The sequence below is a fragment of the Siniperca chuatsi genome, linkage group LG16 (assembly GCF_020085105.1).
Source record: "Siniperca chuatsi isolate FFG_IHB_CAS linkage group LG16, ASM2008510v1, whole genome shotgun sequence".
In the NCBI taxonomy this organism is placed as follows: domain Eukaryota; kingdom Metazoa; phylum Chordata; class Actinopteri; order Centrarchiformes; family Sinipercidae; genus Siniperca; species Siniperca chuatsi.
The window spans coordinates 20,390,925-20,418,150 of NC_058057.1; the positions used below are offsets into that span (position 1 = coordinate 20,390,925).

The following is a 27,226-nucleotide window of genomic DNA, read 5'->3' on the forward strand; positions in this document are numbered from 1 at the left end:
TTTAAGATTTGAAAAGCCTCTAATCTTTACAAAGTTCCTTTTTAACACTGTAGAAGGGCTGCAACTAGCAATTATTTTCATTCATCGATTAATCATTTCTGGCCTATAAAATGTCAGAAAATAGTGAAAAATGCTAATTGCAATTTCCTAGAGCCCAAGGTGACTTCTTCATATTGCTTATTAAGTCCAACCAACAGTCCAAAACCCCAAATTATTACATTTAATATCATAGAAGACAAAAAACCCTAGCAAATATTCACATTCAAGAAGCTGGAACCAGGGAATTTTGGACATTATTGCTTAGAAAATGACAAATGATTATTAGATTATCAGAATTGTTGGCCATTAATCTTCTGTCAAAAAGTTTCTACAACTAAGTGTTGCAGCTCTGTATCTCAACTCATTACAAAACTTCCTAAAATTAGTCTTTATAGCACTGTGTATAGTTGTGCTACTTGTCAGGTCTACACAGAATCATTTTGGTTAAGAGTGGATCCTGCAAAGCTCTCAAAGATAAATTGTGTCTATTGACCCCGATCAACCTCTCACTCAACACACACACACACACACATCACAAACATCACAAACATACAGACACTGACTATCTCTTGCTCTCACACCCACAAACACACTCCACTTTATATCCTCAGCACTCCACTCACCACTCCATTCCTCATCCAGTAAATTAGCTCTTTGTGTGTGTCTGTGTGTGTGTATAAGCTGAGGTGAAAGGTTAAATGATGGCCATTAAGATTCATCTCTGAGTTCACTACCAGCAAACCAAACACACACACACACACACTCATTCACACACAGACAGAATCAAACGAGGGTGGTCTCGCTGTCAGAGTGCAGCAATTGTCTCTCCTCTTCTGTTTGTCTCTCGCCTGTCATTTAGACTAATTCAAATCACTGAATGCATAATGAATGCAGTAATTGTAGCATTAAAGCAGTGGTAAAAAGCAGAGATCACAACAAGCTACTCATTTTGTTGCTTCTCGATTTTGGCTTCAAACTCCTTATTTGTTAAGCGATTTCGAGAGACGAACGGCATGTTTAATAATTCCTGCATAAATAACTTTTTGTACATCTGACCATCTCTCTGTGGATCTGTTGTGGCATGCCATCTACACATTTCATAATATTCGCTCTCTCTCTCTGCCCTCCTGCTGCCTCCTGGGATGAATAAAGGAAAAGAGGGCTGAAGTGGAGAGGGTTACAGATAAAGGGGACAAAGAGAGGGAAGAATCAAGTGATGATTGAAATCATTCCATCTTCACACCTACAGATTGGAAATCGCCAAGCAATTTCCTACTTTCAATATGTACTCACAAAAAGAGTGTGAGTGTGTGTGTGTGCGTGTGTGTGTGTGCGTGTGTGTGTGTGTGAATGTGTGCCTCTCAGTTAATCCCTTCCTCACTGACTAATTGACTGACTGACTAACAAGGAAGTAACTGGCTGACTGACCAACTGTCTCATTTTCTTCAATCTGAACTTTTACACACAGAGACACACACACACACATAACACACACACACACAGATACAGTTTATACACACACAGCATGATGAATGAGTGGACCCTGTGTCAATCCCAGCATGCCTCTCTGCTTGGAGGCAGGAGATTCTGTCATCACCACAGTTACTGTCAGGACGCATCATCGGTAGCCGTGGCAACTAATTAAGACCTGCCTGTCAGGCCTGTGGTCAGTGTGCGCATGTGGAAACATATATGACCGGACAAACACATTCGTATAATTAACTACCTGTCATAAACACACGTGCGTGCACACACACACACACACACACACACACACACACACACACACACACTCTTTTTCAGCCAAAGCTAATGTATCTGCCAGTATGCATCAACATACCCAGTGTGTTACTCACCACGACTCACCAGTCATTGGTCCCACACACACCCACTTCACACATAAACTTAAATCCTTGTGGAGACTTATTCATATGTGGGAAACCATTGGTTTCATTTTTATTTTTTTTGTACTAAAGTCCTTGCAGTTGTAAAGAATTTGTGTTATTATTAAATTTGTTAATCACAATGCTTGGTAGTGTGGAGCAGTGGTGGAAGAAGAATACAGATCTTTTACTTAAGTAAAAGTAGCAATACTACAATGTAAAAGGACTTGGTTACAACAAGTCCTGCATTGAAAAAGTAAAAAAAAAAAAAAAGTATTTTCAGCAAAATGTACTTAAAGTATCAAGTAAAAGTATTTAATGCAGAAAAATAGCCTTTGTGGCCCTTGAGTGTTGTAACTTGCTATATTTTATTATGATTACACTATTACTGATGCATTAATGTGTAATAAGAATTTTAATGTTGTAGTTGGTCGAGGTGGAGCTAATTTTAAACTATTTTATATACTGTTGGGTAGAGCTGAAACGATGGGATTAATCAATTTACACAAAAAGAATCTATAATATAATATTTGGATAATCGATTAATTGCTTCAGTCATTTTTCAAAAAAAAAAAAAGCCAAACATTTGATGGTTCCAGCTTCTCAAACTGGAAGATGCCGCTTTCCTTAGCAGTATATCATTGTAAATTGAATATCTTTGGGCTTTGGACTTTGGTCAGAAATATAAGACATTTGAAGACAACACTTTGGGCTCTGAGAAACTGTGATAAATTATCAGATTAATCGAAAATATTGTGAAAATAATTGTTAGATGCAGCCCTACTGCTGGATAGTTTAGTTTATTCATATTTTAGAAGCTGTCCATATTTTATATTTTATAGTTTGTAAAATCTTAATTTGTAAAAAGACTCGTAACTACAGCTGTCAGATAAATATAGTGGAGTAAAAAGTCCAATATTTGCCTCTAAAATGCAGTGTCATAGAAGTGTAAATGGGAATACTCGAGTAAAGTACAATTCCTCAAATTTGTACTTAAGTACAGTACTTGAGTAAATGTACTTAGTTACTTTCCACCACTACTGTGGGTATTTTGTTTTTTAAAATTGCTTTTGATGATGATGGACTACTTTTTGTCTGTCACTATAGCTCTGTCTCAACTCTCAAAACAAGCAACTAATATATATCGTCCAGTTAAACAACATTAAAATCATGTTGCAGCCAGTTGCACTCTCTATCTCTCTCCCACACACTATTACTAGTGAGCGTCCACATCCGTCCTCAGCACATTACGCAATGATGCAGGGTCACTGACTGAAAAGTGTGTGTGTGTGTGTGTGTGTGTGTACGGTCAGTAATGAGGTGTGACTAGTGTGTGTCAGTGAAAGTTGAGTGATCAGCATAATGAGCAACAGAACATGGAGTTAAAGAGAGAGCAGACAGGAGGAGAAGAACGACAGGAGATGTAATGGAAATCAGAATCAGAAATACTTTATTGATCCCCGAGGGGAAACTCTTTCGTTACAGCTGCTCACGAAGGATGTATTAATATCTTTTTCATAACGATTGATTACACATCTAAAGGCAGTCTGTGTCTCTGCAAGTTGTTTTTGATGCTACTGGTGTTTGATGGGACAGACCAAAGAATGACTGCATATAAGAGACTTAAGGAAAATGATACCATTGTTGTCAGTCTGAAATCAGGTTCAAGTTACTCTCTAACGTTATTTATTTCCTTGATGATGAATTGACTGATGTCTTAAAATGAGAGACATTCTGTAACAGATAGAAGCCTGCCATCACAACAATATATCAATCAGGATACTGGTATCTAACAACCGGTTTTATTTGCATCACAACTAATACAACACTTACGGCCAGTAAGTTCTTGTGATATGTCAGGAATAGGGGTGTAAGCGGTACGTGTATTCGTCCCAAACCATTCGGTACAGGACGCTCGGTTCGGTATGTGACTTCCTCGGATCGGTACACCCTGTGACCCAAACTGTCAAAATAGTCTGTTTATGTTGACTACTCGCACCCACGGAACAGAAATTCTAGAGCATGAGTTTTGCCCGGAACGTTTTGGCAAAGCACCAGTTGCTGTCTATCAGCTGTAGCATGCTAGTCGGCTTAGCCCGGTTAATCAAGCTCATACAGTGTCGCTGCTTTTGAATGGTAAACATAAATGAGAGACCAGAGCTGGAGGATCCTCCCTGACATTAAGATCCACTGTATGGGAACATTACAGTTTGCCGGTTAGCAACTATGAGTGTCAAACTGTATGCCGACATTGTTCAACTGAAGTCGGGTATGTCTGTGAAAACAATTCAAACGTCATTTACAATGGCATCACCCGAATGTGTTGATTAGCAGAACGAGACAAAACCACACTGGAAGCCGACTCCGTCTCCCCACACAGATTCAGACTGTGCCAAAGTAATAACTAAGGCTATGGGAGTGTTTATCGCTGCAGGTATGCGATTATACTCTGCCTATATATGGGTCGTCTATGGGTCGTAAAGAATACAGAATTTAAGCATATGGAAAAAGTGCTTGAGCCCCGATACAATGTGCCTTCACGTGTGCATTTCAGCACAAGCAGAACTTATCAACAGTCTTACAATGGAGCATTACTGACATTTGTCTTATTTATTTATTCTTATTGACAATATGACAGTATTTGAGCGCATTAAATGCGACAGTAAGAATCATGGCCAATGAGCCGCTGTTTAATGTTACATAACATTTAATACATTTTTTCAAAATAAACCACAAAAATATATTTTTTTCCCTTTCTTTTAATCTATTATGTTTAAATATGAGCATTTTTTAATGGAAAATGGTAATATTTCACTTTTGGTGAAGGGGGCAGGTTACACCAGCTGTTCCTAACCTCAAACTTAGTCTAATTGTAAGTTAAGTGTTTACAAAGTAGAGATTTAAGCAATACTAAGTTAAAACTGATTACACCAAACAAATTACTTCTTACATAGAGATTAGTTGTTAATAAATATTTACACCGAGTACTGCCAGGTGCGTAGCTACCTGAACCAAATGACAAAATTAATGTTAGCTTTCTAATTTAAATGTATAAATTGAATATTGATTAGTAATGATTTAGACTGTGAATTTTTTTAATTACATTTCACAAAAATAGCACAATACACCTGAAGTAACAAAACAGTAAGCCAATAATATGAACAAATGAACAAATAACATTGGTTACGTTGTGTGATTTGAATTTTTCAACTGATTCTAAACACTGCCAAGTCTCTCCATGTATGCATTTATAAATAATACAAAAGTCATACCTATATATTACAACGTTTAATATATATTTTGGCCCGATAAAAATGTTATTTTTGGAAGTTCTGTTACAGCTTGTGATACTACCATGACTTCTTGTTTACATGATTGATTGCTTTTGATTGGATGCCGCTACAGATGTTACACATTAATAAAGCCTTTACTAGCTAAGACATTCCTTAAGTTTTAATGGTGCAACCGGATTGAGTAAAGGACTAGTTTGAACTAGTTAGTAGCTAAAAAGAACGCAGCCTTTACAAACAAACTTACTAATGGATTTACAAATAGCTGGTGCAACCCAATCCAGATCTCAATGTAACATTCTTTATGCTAGTATAACTTCATGTAAGTACATCATGCATTTGGATTTATGCGACCTTTAAGAGGTGGGTCACATGTGAAAATTAGGTGGGCCAGAATGTGAAGAATGTGAAACAGAAACAGGTCCCCTGAAAGACAAACAAACTGATTTCAGAGCAGAAACCTATCAACCTCTGCTCATGATTCCAGCCAGTTAGCAATGTCAACACACACACACACACACACACACACACACACACACACACACAAGAACAAGGAACAAAGTGCATCTCTCAAGTCTCTGCCTCCATCTGTGTGAATATGGAACATATACAAGTTGTATATGGAATATACCACTTGTTTTTGTCCTCTTTCTGCTGGTCAAAGTGTAACCCAACTACAACCTCAAATCAGAAAGCAAGGCAATGCTTTCTGGTCCCTTCTCCACATGGTAGCAGTGAGTGTGTTTGAGCATTAAACCCAAAAACAGGACTTAAGAGGAGGAAAAACTAGCTTTACAGACCAAGATGAGACAAAGGAAATCCAACCTCTGCATCTTATCAAACCAGCATAACTTTCCCTCCCTCCCTCTGTCTCGCTCCTCTGTTGTTATCAGCAGATATGAAGGGGGTAAGGAATGAAAGAGTGCAGCTGCAAGAGTTTGTTGTGTCAATCTGCTCTGTTCTTGCGTAGTTCCTTATCACACTTCAAACAGCTCTTGCTCCTTCTCCCACACACTTTTCTCTGCCCACTTCTATTTTTTGTCATTTACTCCCAATTCACTCTCCTCCATTTTGTAAAAGGATTATAGTCCAAGTCTGTGTCACCCAGGTTAGGACCTGTAACGTACATATAAATAGCTTCTTATCGTGGTTCTAAGCCATCTATGTCAATCTGCTCTTTTCTATTCTACTTTCTTAAATTCTGCTTTGTTCTATTCTATGCAGAAGAAACAACATTACACAGCAAACTGCCTTCCTATCAACTTCTATGGTATATTGAGAGAAAAAGTTAAGCTATAAGACCAAATAATGGTGACAGTAATGGTGACTCTTTTATTAGTCTTAGTTGTAGATCAAATCCAAACATATACATATATATATATATACATATATATATATATATATATATATATATATATATATATACATATATATATATATATATATATATATATATATCTGCTAGCCAAGCCATATTTTTAAGTATTTGTTACTTCACCTCTCGACAAACTGTATAAAGGTGAGACATTGCAAATTTGCGAAGCTGACACCCATGAAAACAGACTGGTAGCAATACTACCCTGGTTGTCAACAAAGAGGTTCAGCAGAGACCTCATCAGTGGATTCAATTTCCATTTACAGGGCTCATGATTTTAAGGTGATCTGATTCAGTACATGGCAACTAGAAACGCTGCCACTATTCAGTCAAATCTTGAAATAAATCAATTTCACTTTTGCTACACTCATATTGTGCACATTGTTCAAACAACAACCGTGCCTTAAAACAATTTCGTAAGGTGAGTTTTCACATCTACAAATGCTCCTAGAACACACATATAACAATATATTTGTGGCAAAAGAGAAAGCTTTCTAAATGAGCTTATTGAAAAAGCCAACAACAAAGAAAAATGGCATCGTAGTCCCAAGATACATTAAATTTAAGTTTGTTAAACCATGCTTCATTATACTCTAATAACACGCTAAATTGATATCACAGCAGCCAAGAAAAATGATTTACAATTCAGTTAAGGAGTCAGGATAGTGCGCTTGCAATAACAGCCATGGAGTGAAAAAAACAGGCTTCTGTCAAGCCCACACTTTGTTCACACTGTCATTTAGAAGAAGTTTGGCTTTCTCATTTGCTCTCACAAGTAGGTGGAGGTTTTGCACTGTTCTAGGACGTGTTGGTTGCAAGCAACAGGCTGTTGTTTTTCCTCTGATTCTAAGAAAAACCAGGCGATATCATTAATGTGACTCATGTCATAAGGAATCCCAAAAGAGAAAGCTACAAGTTGAGTCTCTGGTGCAAAATCACCATACAAATAATAAATATAGACCAAACTACTTATGTTACATTGACAAAGTTGAGGATCCAGTTAACCCCTTCACATGCAGTTTTTCCTTTTTTTTCTCCCCTTAAGTAGCTTTGAGGTTGTAAATATTTACAGTATTTGACATATTTGAATTCTATATCAGTTTGTTCAGTCTTCATTAGAGCTCTATGATCGTTAAAGTGAAATATTCAAACCCATCCATCAAATAGAAATATTGTAGATGTCTTGTACATCATTTTATACACATTTCCCCAAAATTCAGCATGAAATATTTGGTATCTTTGAAAAACGTTGGGATTTCTGCTAGAATATCAAATAAAGTTGTGTGAGTTTGAAAATGTTTAGCTGCACAACATGTGTTTGTAACGTGCAGTCAATACTAGATCTGATTAAATTTACGATCTTAAGACAATTAAACATGTTCACAAAAGTCACACAAACACTTGTATTGCTTTGTATCTTTGTATGCATGTGTGTTTTCAATCGTGTTTGTACATTTAAGACAACTGGCAACAAAAGCTCTAAAAAGTTCTCACAATCTGCAACTCTTCACTAACTTACGTAACAGTCACAACTTTGTAAAAAAAAAAATAAACAAAACATCACTAAGCTTGGTCTGTTTGAACTTCAAAAAATGCTCAGTTTAACTTAAATGAAATCTGGCATCTTTGAAGAGAAAGAATATACCAAAGAGCAAAGAGAAGTGTCTTCTTTCTCACATTATACAGACAGAGCTGTGGATAAAACCAGAGCAACTCTTCAACAACTTTAAATGACTACATAAGAGGTCATTTCAACCCCCAGAATATTCAGCCTATACCCTTAACCTAAGCACACTGGTGAAATACAAGGTGTTTTGTATTAAAACTGGTGCTACCATCTATGACATTATGGGTCCATGTATATATCTTGGAAGAATCAAGTAAATGGGTATATCCAAAGAATACTAACACCAGTTAATTACGACTGGCTTGGCTAGTGGGATGTTAACTTTGTGTAAAGGGCATACGGTTTTAAAAAACAAGAATACTGTATTAAGTATTTACTTTGGCAATTTAACATGTATCAATGTTTACACTTGTAGATGTGCCATACAAGAACAGGAGAATCCACTTGGATCTATATGAGAGAAAAAGTGCAAAAGAAAAAATATATAGAATACTATTCCTATTATTAACAACAGAAAATAGATCCTTGAACAGCAGTTTTTTTTTTTTTTTTCTATAAGCCTACATGAAATAAAATCCCTGCCATGACCTGTTTTATTAGGTCCATATTGTTAAGCTTTAACATCACCAGCTCAACACCATCACAATGATGAAATAATTATGTTTAGGTCATACACACAGCTAGAAGTAAATTCACTAAAAACCTGCAGTCGCTCTACTTCTCCTCTTTCACTCCCTCTCCCACTTCTGCTGCCTCAATTAAAGTCTCTCTGCCCCCTTCTTCAATCTCTCTTGCTCTCTTTGGACCACTAACCTTGATTCACTGTTCTCACTGTACTCGACTGCCTGGGACTGGGACATGCATTCATACACACACACACACACACACACACACACTAAACACATACACTAAACACAGACACATGTACAGACAGAAAGATTTACAAGCCAACACGCAGAACTGAACGGGAGATATACGCATGTACTTGACCATGGTAAAGTAGAAGTGGTTAGTTTGGGGCCAGTGTGAGGGGAAAGTGTGGCTAACCAAAACCACATGTGGCTGACTCTCTCTCGCTCCATCCAGAGGTATGCGAGCCTCTGGAGTGTGTCAGTGTGTGTGTATGTGGAGGGGGAGGTGTGATAGCAAATAGAATGAGAATGAGAGGCAGAGCAAGCTCATGGCTTGACTTTAACCTTTATTTATCCAGGGAACAGTTCTGTTGAGCAGACATGCTGTTTCGTAGCCATACTGCTATACATTCACAAGGTTACACGCTTGGGAGCGGCCCCACTGTAACTACAGTTTTCTACTGGTGGCCACTGCAGCAGTGCCACTAGATCAGTCAAAGGTGAAGTGCTTTGCTCAAGGGCAGAGTTACAACAAGTACAAAGTAGTAGTTACTGAAGCCATGGCATACATCAGAAATTGCTGTTTATGAGTCAAATAGGACACTGACAATACAATAGTTTTTCAAACTGTTTCAAATCAAAATGTTTGCGTCCAAACAATTACAAAAAATGTCTCTCTTCTGTTTCTTCCTTCATAGTTTCAGTACAGCCAATCTCACAACATAAAATATGTCACTGTATATATTTTTGCTTCTACTGTCAGACGTCAACAGCAGTAATTTAATTACGGATAACGTGACTGCACCTGTTTACTGATGCAGTCGTTTGACAGCATAAACTTGAAAACATGTCAATGAAAACTCCCATATTGCATGATCAGCTACACATTGGCATACATCTCACAGTATTTTTCGACCTTGGTCTTATTTTCATAATTGTGGCGATTCTGAATATGGGTCATAATAGCTTTACATAGTTGAGAACTGAGAAGTATTCTACAGGTTGTCATTTGAGTTTTTCATCTAAAGAATCCATTCATACAACAAAACATCAACACAGTTTTTTCCCATTCCGAACTCAACACACAGACTGCAGTAGTCCTGTTTCAAACCTGTATTTAACTTCAGATAGCTCACTTTGTAGTGAGGGACTAACCCTACAAGACAGAGCGACGCTGTGTGTTAAGGTAGTATTGTGTGCATGTGTGTGTGTGTCTGTATGTGTGAGGTTGACTGTAAGAGACAGTTTATGTCATGGGGAGGTAGAGCTGTATCTGCTAACCGTTACTCCAACAAGACAGCTCGCTTGGCTCACACACACACACACACTAACGCACACACAACGAACACACACGAGATGCACATACCAACACTTTATTTACCTTTGGCCCAATATAGACATAGTGACAGTTAACCTAGCCACTTAATACAAAGAGACAGTTTCTTCTACAAAGACTTATATTCACAGTGGGTGGGGGAGTGCGTGTGTGTGTGTGTGTGAGTCAGAGTAAATCTGGCTGAACTGAAAACAGAGCAGAGAGAGAAAACACTAACAAAAGCATTCCAGAAAGTGGGTGAGAGAGATAGCAAGAAAGAGAAAGAGCAAGGGAGAGAGACCTTGACGTGATACAGGAGGGGGTGAGGTAGAGACGAAGGGGTGAGATGTTTTGTGCCAGCGTGACACCGTAGAGAGGAATTTGTTGTTTAGTTTTTGATAAAACACACAGAATCATCATTGGTTCGTTTGCCAGCTAACTGACATCAACTGGCAATGGTTGAGGTAAACTGTAATTACTTTTTGTTATTTTGATAATCGATTAAATATTTAAGTGATTTGCCAAATATTTTCTGGTTCTCGTGAGGATTTGCTGCTTTTATCTGTTTTCTATTACTGTAAACTGAATATCTTGGACTGTTGGTTGGATAAAACACAATCTGAAGATGTCACCTTGGGCTTTAGAAAACTGTAATGTACATTTTTTACTTTTTTCTGACAGTTTTATACACCAAACCAAAATTCAATTCAATTTCTACATTAGTTCATGTATTGCTTTTCTTGTGTTGGCTCACCTTTGATATGTTTGTCCTGTTTAATTACAGTAAAACGAGTTTAGGACACTGGGCTGTTGGCTGATTGGTTGGCTGAACCTTGTCTTAGATGTCAGTGGTTGTTGCAGCTATGGTCTATGGTTTATAGATAATTATTGAAAATTGCAGTATGAGTAAATTTAGGTCAGTAAGAGATTCATAATGTCTGTAATTCAATAAATTAGGATTACTGTTCAGCCCTAATAAGAAACAGTGCTTTTGAATCAAACTCACATAACTCACTTTTAACTTGTTCTAAAAGTACAGTATTGTTTTTATGTTCCTATTGTCCCCATGGTGTTCCTATGTTGCCCTGTGTATAGCTCCCTTCACAATTAAAATTTCCACCTTAAACAGAATCCACACACTTTATCCATGTAATACAACACCATTCAGTCTGGATTTGGGAACACAAAATCCCACCCTTGGTCTTGTTGTGGGTCTTTGGAGGGGAAAGCACTGAAACTGGAGAAACAGGGAGGAGAGGAGGTGGGATGAAGAGGGGGAATAAAGGGGCAGTGGATGTGGGGAGTGGAAGTAGGAGGAGGACTATTTGGGAGAGGGGGGATAAGGAGTCCATGAGAAGGGGGGGAGGGATTGATAAACATTGTGTTGCTTTGTTTAGGTTAGTGGACCATAAATTCCAAGGAAAGGGAGGGAGGAGGACTGGAAGTGGGGACTGAGGTAAAATGACCATTAGGAGAAGCTTGGATGGGAGAAAAGGAGGGAGTTGTACTTGGATATGTTTGGAGAGAAGGGAGGGAGTAGTGAAGGGAGAGGAGAGTTCGTTTGACTAAACTGACAGATTTCACTTGACTCCACCAGACACGGTGGAGTCTGCGTAGTATCAACATCACTGGGGAGTGTGTGTGCGCCTGTGTGTGTGTGTGTTGCGCTAGTGAGTATCGACATAAAAAATCAAATACCTTCACAATAAGGATCTCACGGCTACCTCCGCGTGAAAACCTCACATGTCCTATTTTGGTGTTTTTCTTGGTTCACATGTTGCTCTACAGCTGTGTGTCCGTTGGGAATTCCACTGCACTGCCATCTTATCACTTCCAGTGGAAAGGACACACTATTTGCACCCTTCAAAAAAACTCTGCAGTACTCTAATCGGTGCAGCTGAACTCCCAAAAGGATTTATTCAGTGCTGCTCACTTAAAAACAGAAGTGCCTTGGGGAAATACGTTTTCAGTAGGTGTCCTGAGCTGACAATCTATGGAAACCGTGGGAAAACTATTGTTTAGTTCCATGAATGCATGGAAATAAATCTAAATAGCTGAATGTTTGGAGGTATGAAGTTGTAAATCAGCAGGCAACCCTGGCCCCTCTGTCTGTTTAAGCAGTTGGTGGTACTGCATATTTTAATTTTGAAGTAAGCAAGTAAAATACTGTGATGTTTACACATCATTTGTGACCTCTTCTTAATCCCTGAGAAGAATGCATTTCAGTTGAAATGACCCAGGCTACAAGGCAGTAATACTGTTTTGTAAGGATTCCATTAAATTAATCTCTTGTCCGTACTGGCCATCAAGAGATGCCTTCCAAGTGCAACTCCAGTGGGGTACAAAAATGCATTTGAGAGTTATTTGAACCAGCATAATACAATAGTTTGATAGTAACACTTTGCATTAAAAACACTCACTAAGACTGCTGACACTTCAGACTCTTCAGACTTTTTGTACAGAATGAGGACTGAAGATTTCAAACCAAATCTTTTCCATTAAAATCCATTAAAATCTCTTCATAGATAGAAAGGACAGGAGGAACAATTACAGCAACCTTCTGACACTTTCAATGTATATATGGACATGTGAGTATTGTTTTAAGACAGACTTGAAAAAATGTGAATCTGTTGATTATTCTTTTATAAACAATGAATTGTTCCCTCTATCAAATATCAGAAAACTGTGAAAATGTCCATCACTATTTTCCAGCGTCAATGTTAACGTCTTTAAACTGCTTGTTTTGTGTGACCAAAGAGTCTAAAACCCAAAGATATTCAATTTACAATGAATATAAACATGAAAAAAATCATCAATTCCTCACGTTTGGGAAACTTGAACCAGCAAATGTTTGGCGTTTTGGGTTGATAAATAACTTAAACGGTTACTCAATAACCACATATAAATAACTTGGTTAATTAAATGTTTCAGCATTTCTTTTTTTATTTAATTTGTGAGTCATTGGGCTCAGCTCTCTTTAAAATATTTATACCAGTAAAGTGGAAAGTTTGCAGAAATCAAAGGTCAATGATCCTCTATATATTAACTTGTTACTTACTTGCTAAATTTTATCATATTTTATTCTTACTTGTTTTGGAGTTGACAATTAAGACACCATTATATTTATATATTTAGAATGCTTTCCCTTAAATACTCTAATGTGTATATGTTAAACATGCTACATTTATGACTGAAATATTAATATTTGGCTTCATCACAGACAGTGTTTCAGAAATCAAGGCTGAGGAGGACCAACCAGAAAACTGACAGACAGATGTTCAACATTTAAATGTCTGTCTGAAAACTCCCACACACAGCCTGTCTGTTAGAGTGATTGACTGTAGGTGCGTATACGCAATTGCTGTCAGGCTGACCATGTGTCTGCAGTCATCTAGTCATTTGCAGACAGGAGGGACACACACACCGGCTGGCTGGCAGGCAGACAGACAGATAAAACGACAGATTAGGATGGCAGACAGACAGATAAAAAAAAAACCTGTGTAACATCATTTAGAGGAAAAAGATAGCTCTGGAATATCTGCTAGAAGATTTAAATATCTGCTTACACAGACAGACAGAGGACCAGCATCGTGGTGATGTGAAGATACATGGTCAGGGATGGAGATGATAATCTTAATGGACTGGTCATCTGTCTGTGAGCCCCTAATTCACACACACACACACACACACACACAGTGAAGGGTTTATATATCTTGAAAGCTTTCTACTGCTTAAAGCTTATAGCTTAAAGGGCAGAGGAGAGTTATTAGAAAAGACTGTAACAACAGTAAAAATAGCGTTCTTTTTGATATCAGGATATACGTACTGTAGCGGTATGGCTGAAAGTGACTGTAGCAGAATGTCTTCTGGGATTTTATCATGAGACTACACACAGAGATCAGAACGGAGACTTGCTATGGTATACTGTATTGCTACTTCTGTGTGTGTGTGTTTGGTTCAGCTTCATGACAGATGTTTGGCCATGTCTATAAATCCAGTCCACCTGAAGGCTAACATGAAGAGGCTCAATCTTTCCCACACACACACAAACACAGCTTTGTTGTCACATTTACTCAACACACAGACAAAAGCACTGCCTAAAGTAAAGGAAAAAACAAAGATGTCTCAGTTTGGAACAAATTATGGTGTTATCTGTCACTTTAAAGACACCTTCTTATCTTAATTTGTGTAAAGTGTCTCTTAAGGAGCTTTGAGGGTGACAAAAAATAGCTCTAGCAAGTACACTAAAAGGCACAAGCCCCTAAAATGTTATACTCTGGATGATCTTCCCATTGAAATTCTCCATTAAAAGATCATTTTTGGGGAATTTGTCTTTATTAGGTAGTTGATAGTAGAGGGAGAAAAAAAGAAGTGTGTTAATGTGGCACACATCCCAGGACAGATTTGAAGCAAGGACACACAGTTACACTTTGACCAAGTGAGCCACCAGAATTCCCCAACACTCATATATTTTTGTCTGAGTGGTTTGGCTTGACCCCAGTATCAAACATTTGCTAAACATGTGGGACAATTGCAGGGTTTGGTCACAGTGACAACAGGGAAACTAGAGGCCGACACTCAGATCAGCCTCAGGATGAGTTCTTCACTTTAAGTTCCTTGTATGAAACCTTCACAATAGTATGTTAACGTTAATATTATGGTATTAATAACTAATTTACAGAACTGGCTTTCAAAAGAGTTTTGATTTTAAGTTTGAGTCTGTCCCTATAAATTAGAAATGAATGGAGATTTGTAGTAAATCCACAGCCAATCAACTAAATCGCCTTCAAATTACAGGAAGATTAAAGACTAAATCAGAACCTATCCTTTTAAACACTACACCTTTATTAATTTCTACCTCATCTACAAACTATCAAATAAGAACTATAAATTGCAGATCTTACAAACACATCCTGTCTCAGGGACTGAGTTGAGTGTAATCTACTGAGATTAGTGAGAGCTCATGTAGAACCTACCAAAACCATTTTCAAGACCTGTCCTGCTTAATATGACCTGACAGTATTTCTGCCTCGATGGGCTTTCATTAGGTCTCTATTATTTTTGTATTAAATAATTTGTGTTTTGGAGCATAGCACTCCAAATTCTATGTTTGACTCCCATACACATAGAAATCAAAGCTTAATTTTTTCAGTTTTTAAGGATTAACCAGAATGTGACTTTGTGTAAAATGAACTGAGGATTTTTATTGTCTTTGATTTTTGTGAATAAAAATATAAACATCCTATTTGCTTTGATTTTTTTCTCACAGCAAAGCCTTGTGGGATACCAAACTCTACAGTTACACATGATCTCTCTCTGCGGTGTGTCTGCAATGTATTTTACTGTCACTTTCACACAAAAAACCCATCTCCCTCATTAACAACCATCCGCAGTGAATGTTTGTGTGTCAAAGAGAGAAAGACAGAGGGGGAAGGAAATATAGAGGATATGTGTGAGATAGAGTGAGAGGATGTGTGGTTGCTTAAGTGGACAGTTATAAGGAGAGAAGAGAAGAAGAAGAAGAGAAGAGACGAAGAAGAGAAGAAAGGAAGAGGTGTGTTTGGCTACTGCGGGAACAAAGTTACTCAGAGCTCCTTGATTAAAGACCAGGCTCAACTAAATAAACAGCACCTGGAAACTTCAAACCTACCGACAGCTGTCTAACTACACAAAGACAGACAGAGACAGGAGGGGAGACACACAGACAAATGGCAAATAGATTTAACTGACAGCCAGGTCGGCAGAGTCACAAAGACAACAGCAAACCAGTACAAGAGCGCTTCAAATATTTCATCAATTCGATTCAAGTTTGTCATTGTAGAAATGACTTCCACCAAAATAGCTGCAGACATGACCTGAAAGTTCGAAGAAGCACTGAAACTATTTTGACATTGAATCAAATAATTCATGGTCCTAATAAACATTTTCATACTGTGAAAATGTCTAAATATCACTGCATACTGAACCTTAATATTGGCTTAATAAGGTGTTTATAATATTACAAAAGACGTTGTACTGGTGAGTAAAGGTGAAATTGCAAAAACAACTATAAATGAGCACTGAGTCTAAATTGGATGGTTAGTAAAGACACATCAGCTAAAAGATGAGATGACAAAACTAACAATTAGATCACTAAAACGGATGTCTACACATTGAAAAGGGAACTTTAAGTGACAGTTAAGGTGAAGACCATGGGCTAATGATGACGACACTAAAGACTATGACAAAACGATGATGATGACTATGACAGATGAAGCTCAGCTCTCGGCTGGCCGCTCACTCATAACTCACCCTTCTCCGCGCGCCCCATGTGAGCTGGATCCAACAGAAGCAAAGCAGAGAATAAGACAGAATTAGATTGGATAGCATGCACAGGCGTATAGTCACATATACAGGAGAGAAGCTCTGTATTTTAAGATGTGTAGGGCGACAACTAATGATTATTTTCTTTATTAATCAATTAAATGTTTGGTCTATAAAATGTCAGAAAAACGTGAAAAATGCCCATCACAATTTCCTATAACCCAAAGTGATGTCTTCAAACAACAAATTCCATAACAATGTGGCTTCAGTGGCTACGTAAATGCCACGTGGGGGACTGCAAGAACTGTGATTGGTCAGCTTGTTTTTTCTCCTACAAGTTTCGGGTGCTGATAGAGCTTGTTGATAGTGAAGACAACATAAGGAAGTTGAAGAAAGACTCAGAAGTAAACATCAAAAAGTATGCAGTGTGTATATATGGCTGGACTCCCATTACCCCTTGCGTCAAACATAAATCTGGCTTTAATGCAGCAGCATCCAAATGAACCAACAGCTTCAGAAATCATATAAAATAAAATTAAACATGAAAATATAACCTCACATTTGACATAACACACACAAATCTGTATTAAAAAAGTAGTGAGGACAATCTGTTGACTTGCACATGTTCTAAACCTCTGGCCAACAGATGCCCAACCTCAACCTTTACCCTCTGCTTCACCCAACCCTCATGTTAACCATAAAAATAATCATTTTCCCAAGACTGTCGTCACCTGCTGCCACATCTCCCAATCTCTCTCTCCCTTACACACACACGCACACACCAGCCATGCCTCCATTATATATATATCATTATCACCACACACACACTACTACACAGTGCTCACATCTGTGTCTGTGTGAGTTTGAGGGTAAGAGAGAGAGTGTGTATGTGCACTGTAATGTAATTAATCAGCTGAGAGTGTTGATTACTTAATCTGTCATTAGCCAATGGTGTGTGTAAGTGTGTGTGTGTGTGTGTATATGAGTGTGTATGTGAGGCAGCAGGGTGTTTCAAGGCCCTCTTGTACCGACAGCTGTAACCAGAGCCAAACAGGGCAGAGCAGAGATTGATGATACTGGACTAATACCATCATTCATCAGGGATGTGATATTTCAGGGATTTGGGATTTGTTTTGGATGTGCTGCCTCCCTTCATTTCCAATAGGACTTTAACACTTTCTTGGTTCACTTCCTGCTTGATGACTGATGATTTACACCCATCATGTATGCATCTAAAGGTTAATCCTAACTATAACATTAGGTACATTTCCATCTGCCTGTTTTTATGTATTTATTTTTCAATTTGTGCATTTAAATGCCTGAGTAGAAACACCAGAAACTCATGAAGTTGAAAAGTTGAAATATTGTGTATCAATTTGCCTGGGGTGAAAAAGTTGTGAGATCAACACTGGAACAGATTTTAAATACTTGATGATGATAATATTGCAGTACCTGCTTCTGCTTCTTCCACTTAGGACAAAGCATCCATGTCATCCTGCCACTCACTGTTACCTGCCTCTACTCCACCAGAAATCCCAGAAAATAAAGAATACGTCTCAGGTGTACATGACCACAACTTCCCCAGTTCGAGTCCAGATGGAGGCCCCTGTTCCCCCTTCTCTATCACCATAGCGGCTGCTAAACAGCACAGGGGACATGTGGATCAGGAGACAAATTAATTCATTAAAAAAATAACAAATGCTATTATAAGAGCTGCAACAATTTGTCGATTAATCAATTAGTCGGTCAGCAGAAATTTAATCAGCAACTATTTTTATATTCAACTTATTATCATTTTTTAAAGCAACAACTCCAAATATTCTCTGGTTACAGCTTCTGTGGTGATTTACTACTTTTCTCTGTTTAATATCTTTGTAAAATGAATCTCTTTGGTTTTTGGACCGTTGTTTGGACAAAACAAGCAATTTCAAGATGTCACCTTGGGCTTCACCTCTCCATTTTCTGACAGATTGTAGACTAGGCAACCAACGATCATGTACATTATCGATTAATGTGCTGATTACATTCTCCATTAAAAATTGGGGGGAAATGGCCATCACAATTCTCAGAGCCCATTCATTCAGTTTACAATGATGTAAAACAAAGAAAAACAGTTCATCAATACAATGGAAGAGCGGGAACTTGTGAATGTTTGGCATTTTTGAATATGACCGATACAATTAATCAATTATCAAAATAGTTATATTAATTTCTACCAATCGACTAACTGATTAGCTATTCGACTATCATTTAAGGTCTATTATAAACTAAATGAATAATCAAGAAAAGAATTGGCAGGTAAACAATAGTGAAAATAATCGTTAGTTAATCTTAGGTGGGAAGCGGCAATGACATGCCATGATGTCTTCCTGGTGCTTGATTAATTATGATGATAAAGATAGTTGATGGAAACGTGCACTGATTCCCATTTTATTTTGCCAAAATCTCAAACATTTGCGTGAAACTTGCACACCATGGAATCGTTTCTCATGACTAGCTGAGTATCCTGTCACGGTACATACAGCTTTTGCACAGCATGGTGTATGGAAACCGGAATCACAACTTGTGTCAATCATGTCATTTTCTCATGTTCAACTCTCTGACAACAGCAAGAGGCTAAAAGGTTGCACAGTCACTACGTGTCGCTACTCGATTTTTCAACACAAACCCTCAAATTCATTCATACACACACACATGCACATAGTCTAATGAGGGATTAGCTAATGAATTCTCTCAACAGATTAATCACATTTTACACACACGCTTGTGTGCGAGCAGACTTCATCCCCAAACGACTGAAGAAATGAGCCAGTACTTTCAAAGAGATGGGGTTTTTTTTATCTGTTTCTACGGATGTCAGTTTAGTGATAAAATTGAAATCCATAGAAACAGATTGGCTTTGAGCAAAGTGATGTTTGATTTGAAAAGAAGACATTAAGATGGATCTGAAGGACAGTGGACTGAGGCATTACTTTTTAACGAGAAAATAAATAAAACCGCATTTGATTTGGCGCCATCTTACATGGCATAAGTAGAATGAGAAGGCATTTTCACATGAATCTAAATGAGAGGCAAACATTTCAAATGCTTATCTTTGTACCACTGTACTCCGGGGGGCTTAAAAGCATCGGCCTCCCTCTTTCTCTTTAAGTGACAGCAACACACAAGTTGACACACACATTTGCTCCACGCACACACACAGGACATGACAAAGAAACACACATGCAGATACTCACACACACACTCCCTCCTGCCGTTTTCACAGTCTCTTGAGTAGAGGAGATGCCCACGGCCAAAAACCAATGGTTGCATTTCTTGTTTTTCCCCCCTTCTCCTCTCCTCTTTCTCACTATCACTCTCTTTTTCTAGCCTTTCAGCAGGAAAACACACAATTTTATTTCATCTTGCAAATGGAGCTGAAAAGAAATTATAATTAAACTAACTTGGTTCAAATGTTCAAAATACTGAAATAATTTACAATTATAATTAAACCAGCTCAGATGTGGTGTTCAGTAGCAGTGGCAGCCTTCTAATTCGTCTGGAGACACTAATGGAAAACAATTATTTCACTTCATTAAGATTAAAGACGCTTGGAATCTGTGTCACAACTCGATCAGAGAGGAGACAGATTTAGAAAGTTGTCAAATTAACATAAACTCAGTTACTGACTTCGTAAAGGCATTGAGATGCGCACGTTTTCACATTTATTATACTGACTTTGTAAGTGATGGGCCAAAACAAAACTGCCGCAAAACAGCATGATAAGAAGAGACAAGAGAGACACAGATTTATAAAAATGCCATAATTTATAGTTTGACTTTCGAAATGGGAAACTAGAAGATAAAGAAAGAAATGAGACAGATTTAGAGAAAAGACATCTTAACACAAACTCAAAGCGACTTTGTTTAAATATGACTGACAGTTTTAAATCCTTGCCACTGATTTTTCTTGTCCTTGTCTGTGATTTCAGAGTGCAACAGCTACTGACGCTGCACCGCTACACATATCTCTCCTGTGATTCTCTGCGATTTCCTACATTATTGACTTCTGATCTAATAATCACCTTTTCTCAGTGACAGTTCAGACTGGCTGCATTAATGATCTGCCTATTAACCCTATCAGCCCCATTGGTTAAACATTTAAGTGATCAAATAAAACTGCTGTCAGTGATAGAAATGACTGTGCTGATCTGTAATATCTAGCATGTCCTGCACTCTCTTTGCAGATGTAGGTCATTGTTGTAATAGTGTGATAAATGACAAGTTGTCTTCTTAAACTATAATTTTTCATTGATTAGGATTCAGTGTTTACAGATAAGGGCATGGCAATTACATATTTATCTCTAGAAATTATGTCTTTTCATTGCAACTAAACGATCCTTTTCCCTGTATCTGATTTACTAAAATGACTGTTACTGTTGCTTGCTTTTATTTAAAAATCCAATTTTTATGCCAACACAACCAACTGCAAGTTCTCTTTTTAACCCCCTTTCCACACTAATGATAGCCCACCTCCCGCTCTCTGTAAAGCAACATCTAGTCAGTTGAATTTACTAGCAAATTAACAGCACTCAGATACCCAAAGAGGCATCAAAGACATTTCACACATTTGTTACCCAGAGGGCCAAATGGCCACAAGGGAGGGAGGGGGGTGGTAGTTATGGGGTGGGGGCAATAAAACGTTTCCCAGATGAAGTAGTAATTAATGTCATTTCTATGCAAATCATTAACGAATACTGAGGCAGAAAACGACGTATTTATACTATTTCCAGCACTTAAATGGAGCATCATGTGTCCTTTACTAGAGCCTTATATAGTTTTAGTATGATTTTGGAGGTCAGCTTTCTAACAGCTGTGCGTGTCTCTCTTGTTCTTTCTTCCTCTCTGTGCTGGAGTTCAGACACGAACAACTGCTGAATGCGGAAATAAAACGCACAGCAGCCACGCAGACAGGTAGAGAGAGTTTGACTGCGCGGAGACCGAGAGCTGCAGAAAACATAGGACGTTGTTTTCGTCCGATCAGTCCAGCACCGACAACGCAGCTATAGCTATAACTCCCTGCTCGAGTTCATTTAGGGGACTTTTGCATTCGCATCGCCCCGGAGCTCATCAAGCAGCAATGTTGCAGCTTTTTTTCTTCTCGGAGTGCATACGTGACTCCGACGAAGGGGGAGCAAAGACACACTTTGCGATTTGGGTTACTGTTTAAACTGGGAACCGGGAAGAACAGCATGAAGTCCATAGAAGAGGTTTCCATGCATTCCCAGAAAAACAAGGAAGAGTTCAATGTCACGGTCGTTTCATTTACTAAACAATGGTCATGCACACGGCTGCATGTAGTTTAACTATGACTATTCTGAGTTTAGGTTTCATCCTCTTCGCCTTGCAGATAGTCAATAAAATCACATCTATTACCATAAATCTTCACAGATTCACAGCTTGTAATAAGATGAAACCGCGGTCTTCAGAGAAAAAGTCTTTCCTCTCCTTAATTTAAATCATACGGTGCTGCAAGAACAATGTTCACTTCATCGGCGTACAGGCTATTTTCCAACCATTAGGTTTTAGTGCATGCAGCGCGAGTAAAGTTGGAGCAGAAGAGGATCATTTGGTTTGCAAAGAGCGAAAAGCTCACGGCGCTTGCGAACCGAACCGACCATTTCCTCATAGCCTATAAAAGAGCCACAGTCCTCTTTAAAGACTTAAAATACATCACAGACTTTAGAGAACGACACCTTAAAAATAACACATAGTAGTCTAGTAGTATTACATATGTACATTAAAGTAGAACAGGAGTCAGAAGGAATTGTTGAATGCCATAGATGAGAAGAGGATGGAAACACCACTAAGTGCAGGATCACTGTAATAACCAGACATAATATAAGTAATCACTGTGACGCTACGTGGATATTATAGTTATTAGGAGGTGATCTCCGCGCATACAGTAACTTTTTCTCCATTCATGCGCTGTTCGCGAGCCTGCACGGCTGAACTGTGAACGATGTTTCCCCACACAAGCTCTATACTCTGCTTATGAGACATGCTGTTAACCGGTAACCCCATGCAAAAGCTGTAAATGTTGGTCATTGTAGCCTGTTTTGCTCATTACTGCAAGTACATGCAGTTGATTTATGTTATGTTATGAGGTTTGTTTGTTTTTTGTCCTCAAATCAGATCGTTTTATAAAGAAAATCCTCAGTCGGGAGTCTTGAGATCCGATAAGAGCCCAAACAGAAATATTGCAACTTAGTTTTAAACCTTTAAGATAGAGTTTGTGCAAGTAAAGCCAACCTACTGCAAACAGACTGCATTCAATCAAGAGGCGACAAGCTCACACAGGCTTAAATACGACTTGCATGCAACGTAAGAAACATTTTACATTTTAACAGTGACAAAAAGCATCTTCACTCCAGGAAACCTGCATGTCTCACATCTGAGGATATTTGAAAACAGCCCCAAAGCGATAAAACAGGCACGAAGGTACATTTTCAACACGGAGGCTAACTTTTCTCCTACACCTAAAACACACCTGTCCGGAATTCATACGCTTACACAGATGGAGAAGGCGAAAAGAAATCGTCCCAACTTTCATTTCAAGACACAGAAAACACTCTAAACTGTCTGTGTTTTCTTTGTTCGTCCTTACCTGTCGGTATCTGGCCGGAGACGTTACCAACTGTCGAAAAGAGAAACAGGAGTCCCAGGAAAACAGAGAAAAGTGTATCCATGTTTTCGAACGTGGCCGTGTGTTGAGTCTGTAACAGTTTTCCCGTCCGGAAAGTTTTTTCCTGCGAGTTTCTCCGTCTTCTCCTCCGTCTTCAGTCTTCTTTATTTCTCTCTTTAGTGGGTTATTATTCCTCCTGTTGTTGTGGATTCAGCCGCCCCATTCTCTCCTTTCTCCGGTTTCTCTCTTTTCGCTTCCTATGGGGCTCTCGCGGACACTACACTTTGTTTCACGCGGAGAGAGGGAGCGCGAGAGAGAGACAGAGAGAGGCAGAGAGGGAGGGAGCGCGAGCGCATCAGAGAAAGTGCGTGACGTCAGGAGGTAGGAGTTGATTGGGGAAAAAAACAAATTAAAAGAAACAATGTAACAAAACTTGTATTTCTTGTAGTGTGTTATGATGCGTTTTGTTAGAAATGTATACATTTCCCATAAGTCATTGTTACACATTAATATCGACGTTTTAAAAAAATAGGCTACTGAAGTTTTTCCCTCATAAATAATCACCACCATCACAGTTTGAAAGACTGTATGCGGCATTTAGCTCCTTCAAAATTTGCCTCCTCTTTTGATTTTTTAAAGTTCATTTCTTCTTGTTCTCACCTAATTGTTAAACTATACATCCTATTTTCATGTATACTCAGTGGTGGAATGTACCTAAGTACATTAACTGTAGGCTACTTAATGAGGCACTTGAGTTTTTCCATTTTATGCCACTTATACTTCTACTTCACTGCATTATAGAGGGGGATTTTTTTTGTACGTTTTACTCCACTACATTTATTTGACAGTCATAGTTACTATTTACTTTTCAGATTTTACATACATAACATATTATCATCTTATAAGAAGAGTTTGTTTGTTATGATATAGATTATACTACAAGATAGTATATCAAATAGCTTCACCTTGACAAGCTACCACATTTAAATGTTGCTTACATGTTAATGCATAAATAATAACAATCTACTAATTAAATGTCTATAAAAATATAACATTCTGAAAGTGGCCGTTCTACATAATGAGCCAAGCTGGATTTGTGATCTGCTAGGCCTTTCTCTCTTTTTGAAGGAATACCTCTACACATATACACATACACAAACTCTCTTAGCGATCATTTTCATTAAGTTAATAAAGAGGGTTCTTCTTTTTTAACTTGTCAATTAGTCATTGAGTCAGTAAAATGTCAAAAATACTGACAAAACTCATTTAAAGTTACCTTAGACCACGGTGATGTCTTCAAACTGCTTATTTTGTTTGATCAACGGTACAAAAACAATAAAATGACTTGACTTACAACAATGTAAAACTGACAAAGTAAATCTTCACATTTGTGAAACTGTAAAGCAGCTATAACCAATATGTTACAATAACAATGTATCAAATGTGAAAACAGTGTGACAATGTGAAAGGGGTCACTCATAGCTATGAACCTACAGAGAATTATCACCTGAATCTGTAGCTCTGCTCGGCTTTACGGAGCTTTATAGCTTTCAGCTCATTGTCTAGCTGTCTGGCCCGTAAATTTACTGTTTTGGTTCACTCTCACCGCTCTCATAATGTTGTTTTCGGCCTCAGCAGGCAACTGTTTTCAGCAAAAAAGCTCTAAAAACCCACTGTACACTACCTGCTCAGTACCAAATGGCAGACAGACACAGTTTGTGACTAGCTGGTGAACATAGTGGGGCATTGAGTTGCTAAAGAGCCAGCAACTGTCTGCTTAAAAGTTCACCATGTGAACTTAAAAGGTAATGATATGTCAAAGTTGCGTTCACATCTCATTTCCACTGGACCTAGTGGCCAAGAAAATCATCGTTATTGCAGGTTTAAAGATTGAAATACATTCATTGCAATAAACAGGGGCAACTCTAGTTGGATCCCTGACAACAGTTAAAAAAAAGCTCTGACACAAAAATATTTATAATTCCTGGCACAGTCCAGGACCCCTGTCCAGCTCTGGGCCCCTTAAACCATTCAGCCACCCCCACCCCCAAAGGCACCCCTGTTAATAAAGCATATAGAATACAAAAGAATGGAAAAGAAAAGAATAGAAAAAACCCATATCCTCCGCAGGTGAGACACTTATAGAAACAGACACATAAACTCACGATGGTACAAAGGAATTTCAAGTTGAAAAGCTATGTTTTATCATGTGATAATGTAATAATAATGTTTGTGTTTATGTTAATGGCTGTAACTTGAACTCATTTACAGCACAGAAAGATTAAACAGAGACATAAGTTCTGCAAGACAAAAATCATACTCTTTCATATAGACACACACCAGAGCACCAGGGCTTGGCTCTGCAATGTCATCAAGTTGTACAGCCAGGAGGTACTTCTTTTTGATTTAAAGGAGACCTTGTGGACAGTTGGTGGACTGTGAACATAACTGTATTTTTTATTTGAGCTAAAAATCTCTCTGGGAAAAAGTGATTTAAATTACTTTAGCATTTGGTTGAAGGATGTCCTTTATATTCCTGGTTTCAGACCATAAAATGCATCACTGGAAAACTGTATTTAGTACATTTAGTACATTTGCGAATCATTTTCTGTATATATAATTAGATCATGTGGGTACTTGTGCATTGCACAGTATCTAACATGCTAGCACCAGTGTCTGTATGTTCCTAGTAGAAATTAAAAACAAATCATTTGCCCACATTTCACCGTCTGCCAACGGTGGTGACAGCAGTGCGTGTCAAAGTGGGGCTAGATGACATCATGACAGGCCTGCCAAAAAGACAAAATAGATATTGTGATTTGGTACACAGCTGAGCTAAATATATGTGGCGTGGATGGAAATATACGAGCAGGGAATTGCTGTGCATCCTTTTAGTGTGTTTTGTCTCTCTTAGTGCCACCTCTCCCACATAAAAGGTGTGAACAATCTCTTCTCTCAAGTTTGTGGCTGTGGGAGACAGGAATATTCAGAGAGGCAAACTTTTGTCTCTGCAGAGACAATAAATTCATTTCCAGACTTTCACAGGGTTGCTGGATTGTTGGTGTGCTCAGAGCCGGCCCTACCCATTAAGCGACATAAGCAGTTGTTTAGGGCCCCCTAGTCTCTGGGGGGCCCCTAGAAAATATATTTTTCAATGAACAATAACATGTCAATAAAATTGAACTTCCTAAACAAAAACTGGCAACATTTTGTGCCATTTTTGCCAACAAATTGTGACAAAACATTAAGCTCAGAGAAGGGCAAAATGGACAATTTAGAGAGGCTAAGTAAGTAATTTACTGTACGCTATGAAACACGCACTCCCAGGATTCTGTGGTTAAAAAAAAAAATCACATTTTGCGGTTGTATTAGATATGATAAGTTAGACAAACTTAATGAACAAAACAAGAACAAAAGTCAACACAAACTGGGATAAGTATCTTCACACATGGCCGTGTTTATTTTTTGCAAGGTGTATATAATTAAAGTCGTGATATAATTGCCAAAAAATAATTTTACTTTGGTGCTGCAAAGATATTGTACAACGCCAAGACTGCCGACTTGCTCATCTGACCACCGTCATTGCTTGTGTGTGGGTGGTGAAGTGGATGATTTTGTCGTTACTACAAAAACTTTACTCAACACGGAAGTTCTTTGATTATGTCAACAACTTGGGGAAACCGGGCAGGCATCTGAATCCATGTGAAGTGTGATACAGGTAACTAGAGAATTTTACAAATGGACTGATGAAGCTTAGGAGCTTAGGTGTAGTTAATTCTCATACCATTCTGCCATTCACTCCTTTCACGCATGCTCACTCAAATTTCCTGCTACAATTATCCAGGGTGTCAAATCGGGACATCAGCTATTCCATCAGCTG

The 27,226-nt window shown here is 38.2% G+C and overlaps 1 protein-coding gene across 24 annotated transcripts in view; it reads right to left on the reverse strand.

Annotated features, from left to right (window-relative positions):
- Nucleotides 1-23,671, reverse strand: part of ptprk (protein tyrosine phosphatase receptor type K) — a 120,783-nt gene extending 97,112 nt beyond the window's left edge. For 15 of the 24 annotated variants that reach the window (XM_044168620.1, XM_044168615.1, XM_044168616.1 and 12 more), the window contains exons 1-2: nt 23,329-23,670; nt 16,672-16,695 (exon numbers count right to left, since the gene is read on the reverse strand). In XM_044168620.1, the coding sequence (XP_044024555.1) occupies nt 16,672-16,695; nt 23,329-23,410 (106 nt within the window). In that variant the 5' untranslated portion in view covers nt 23,411-23,670. Of the gene's footprint in view, nt 1-13,946; nt 14,044-16,671; nt 16,696-23,328 lie in introns of all 24 variants that reach the window. The other 9 variants (XM_044168631.1, XM_044168630.1, XM_044168627.1 and 6 more) reach the window with 4 other exon arrangements.
- Nucleotides 23,672-27,226: the final 3,555 nt, after the last annotated feature.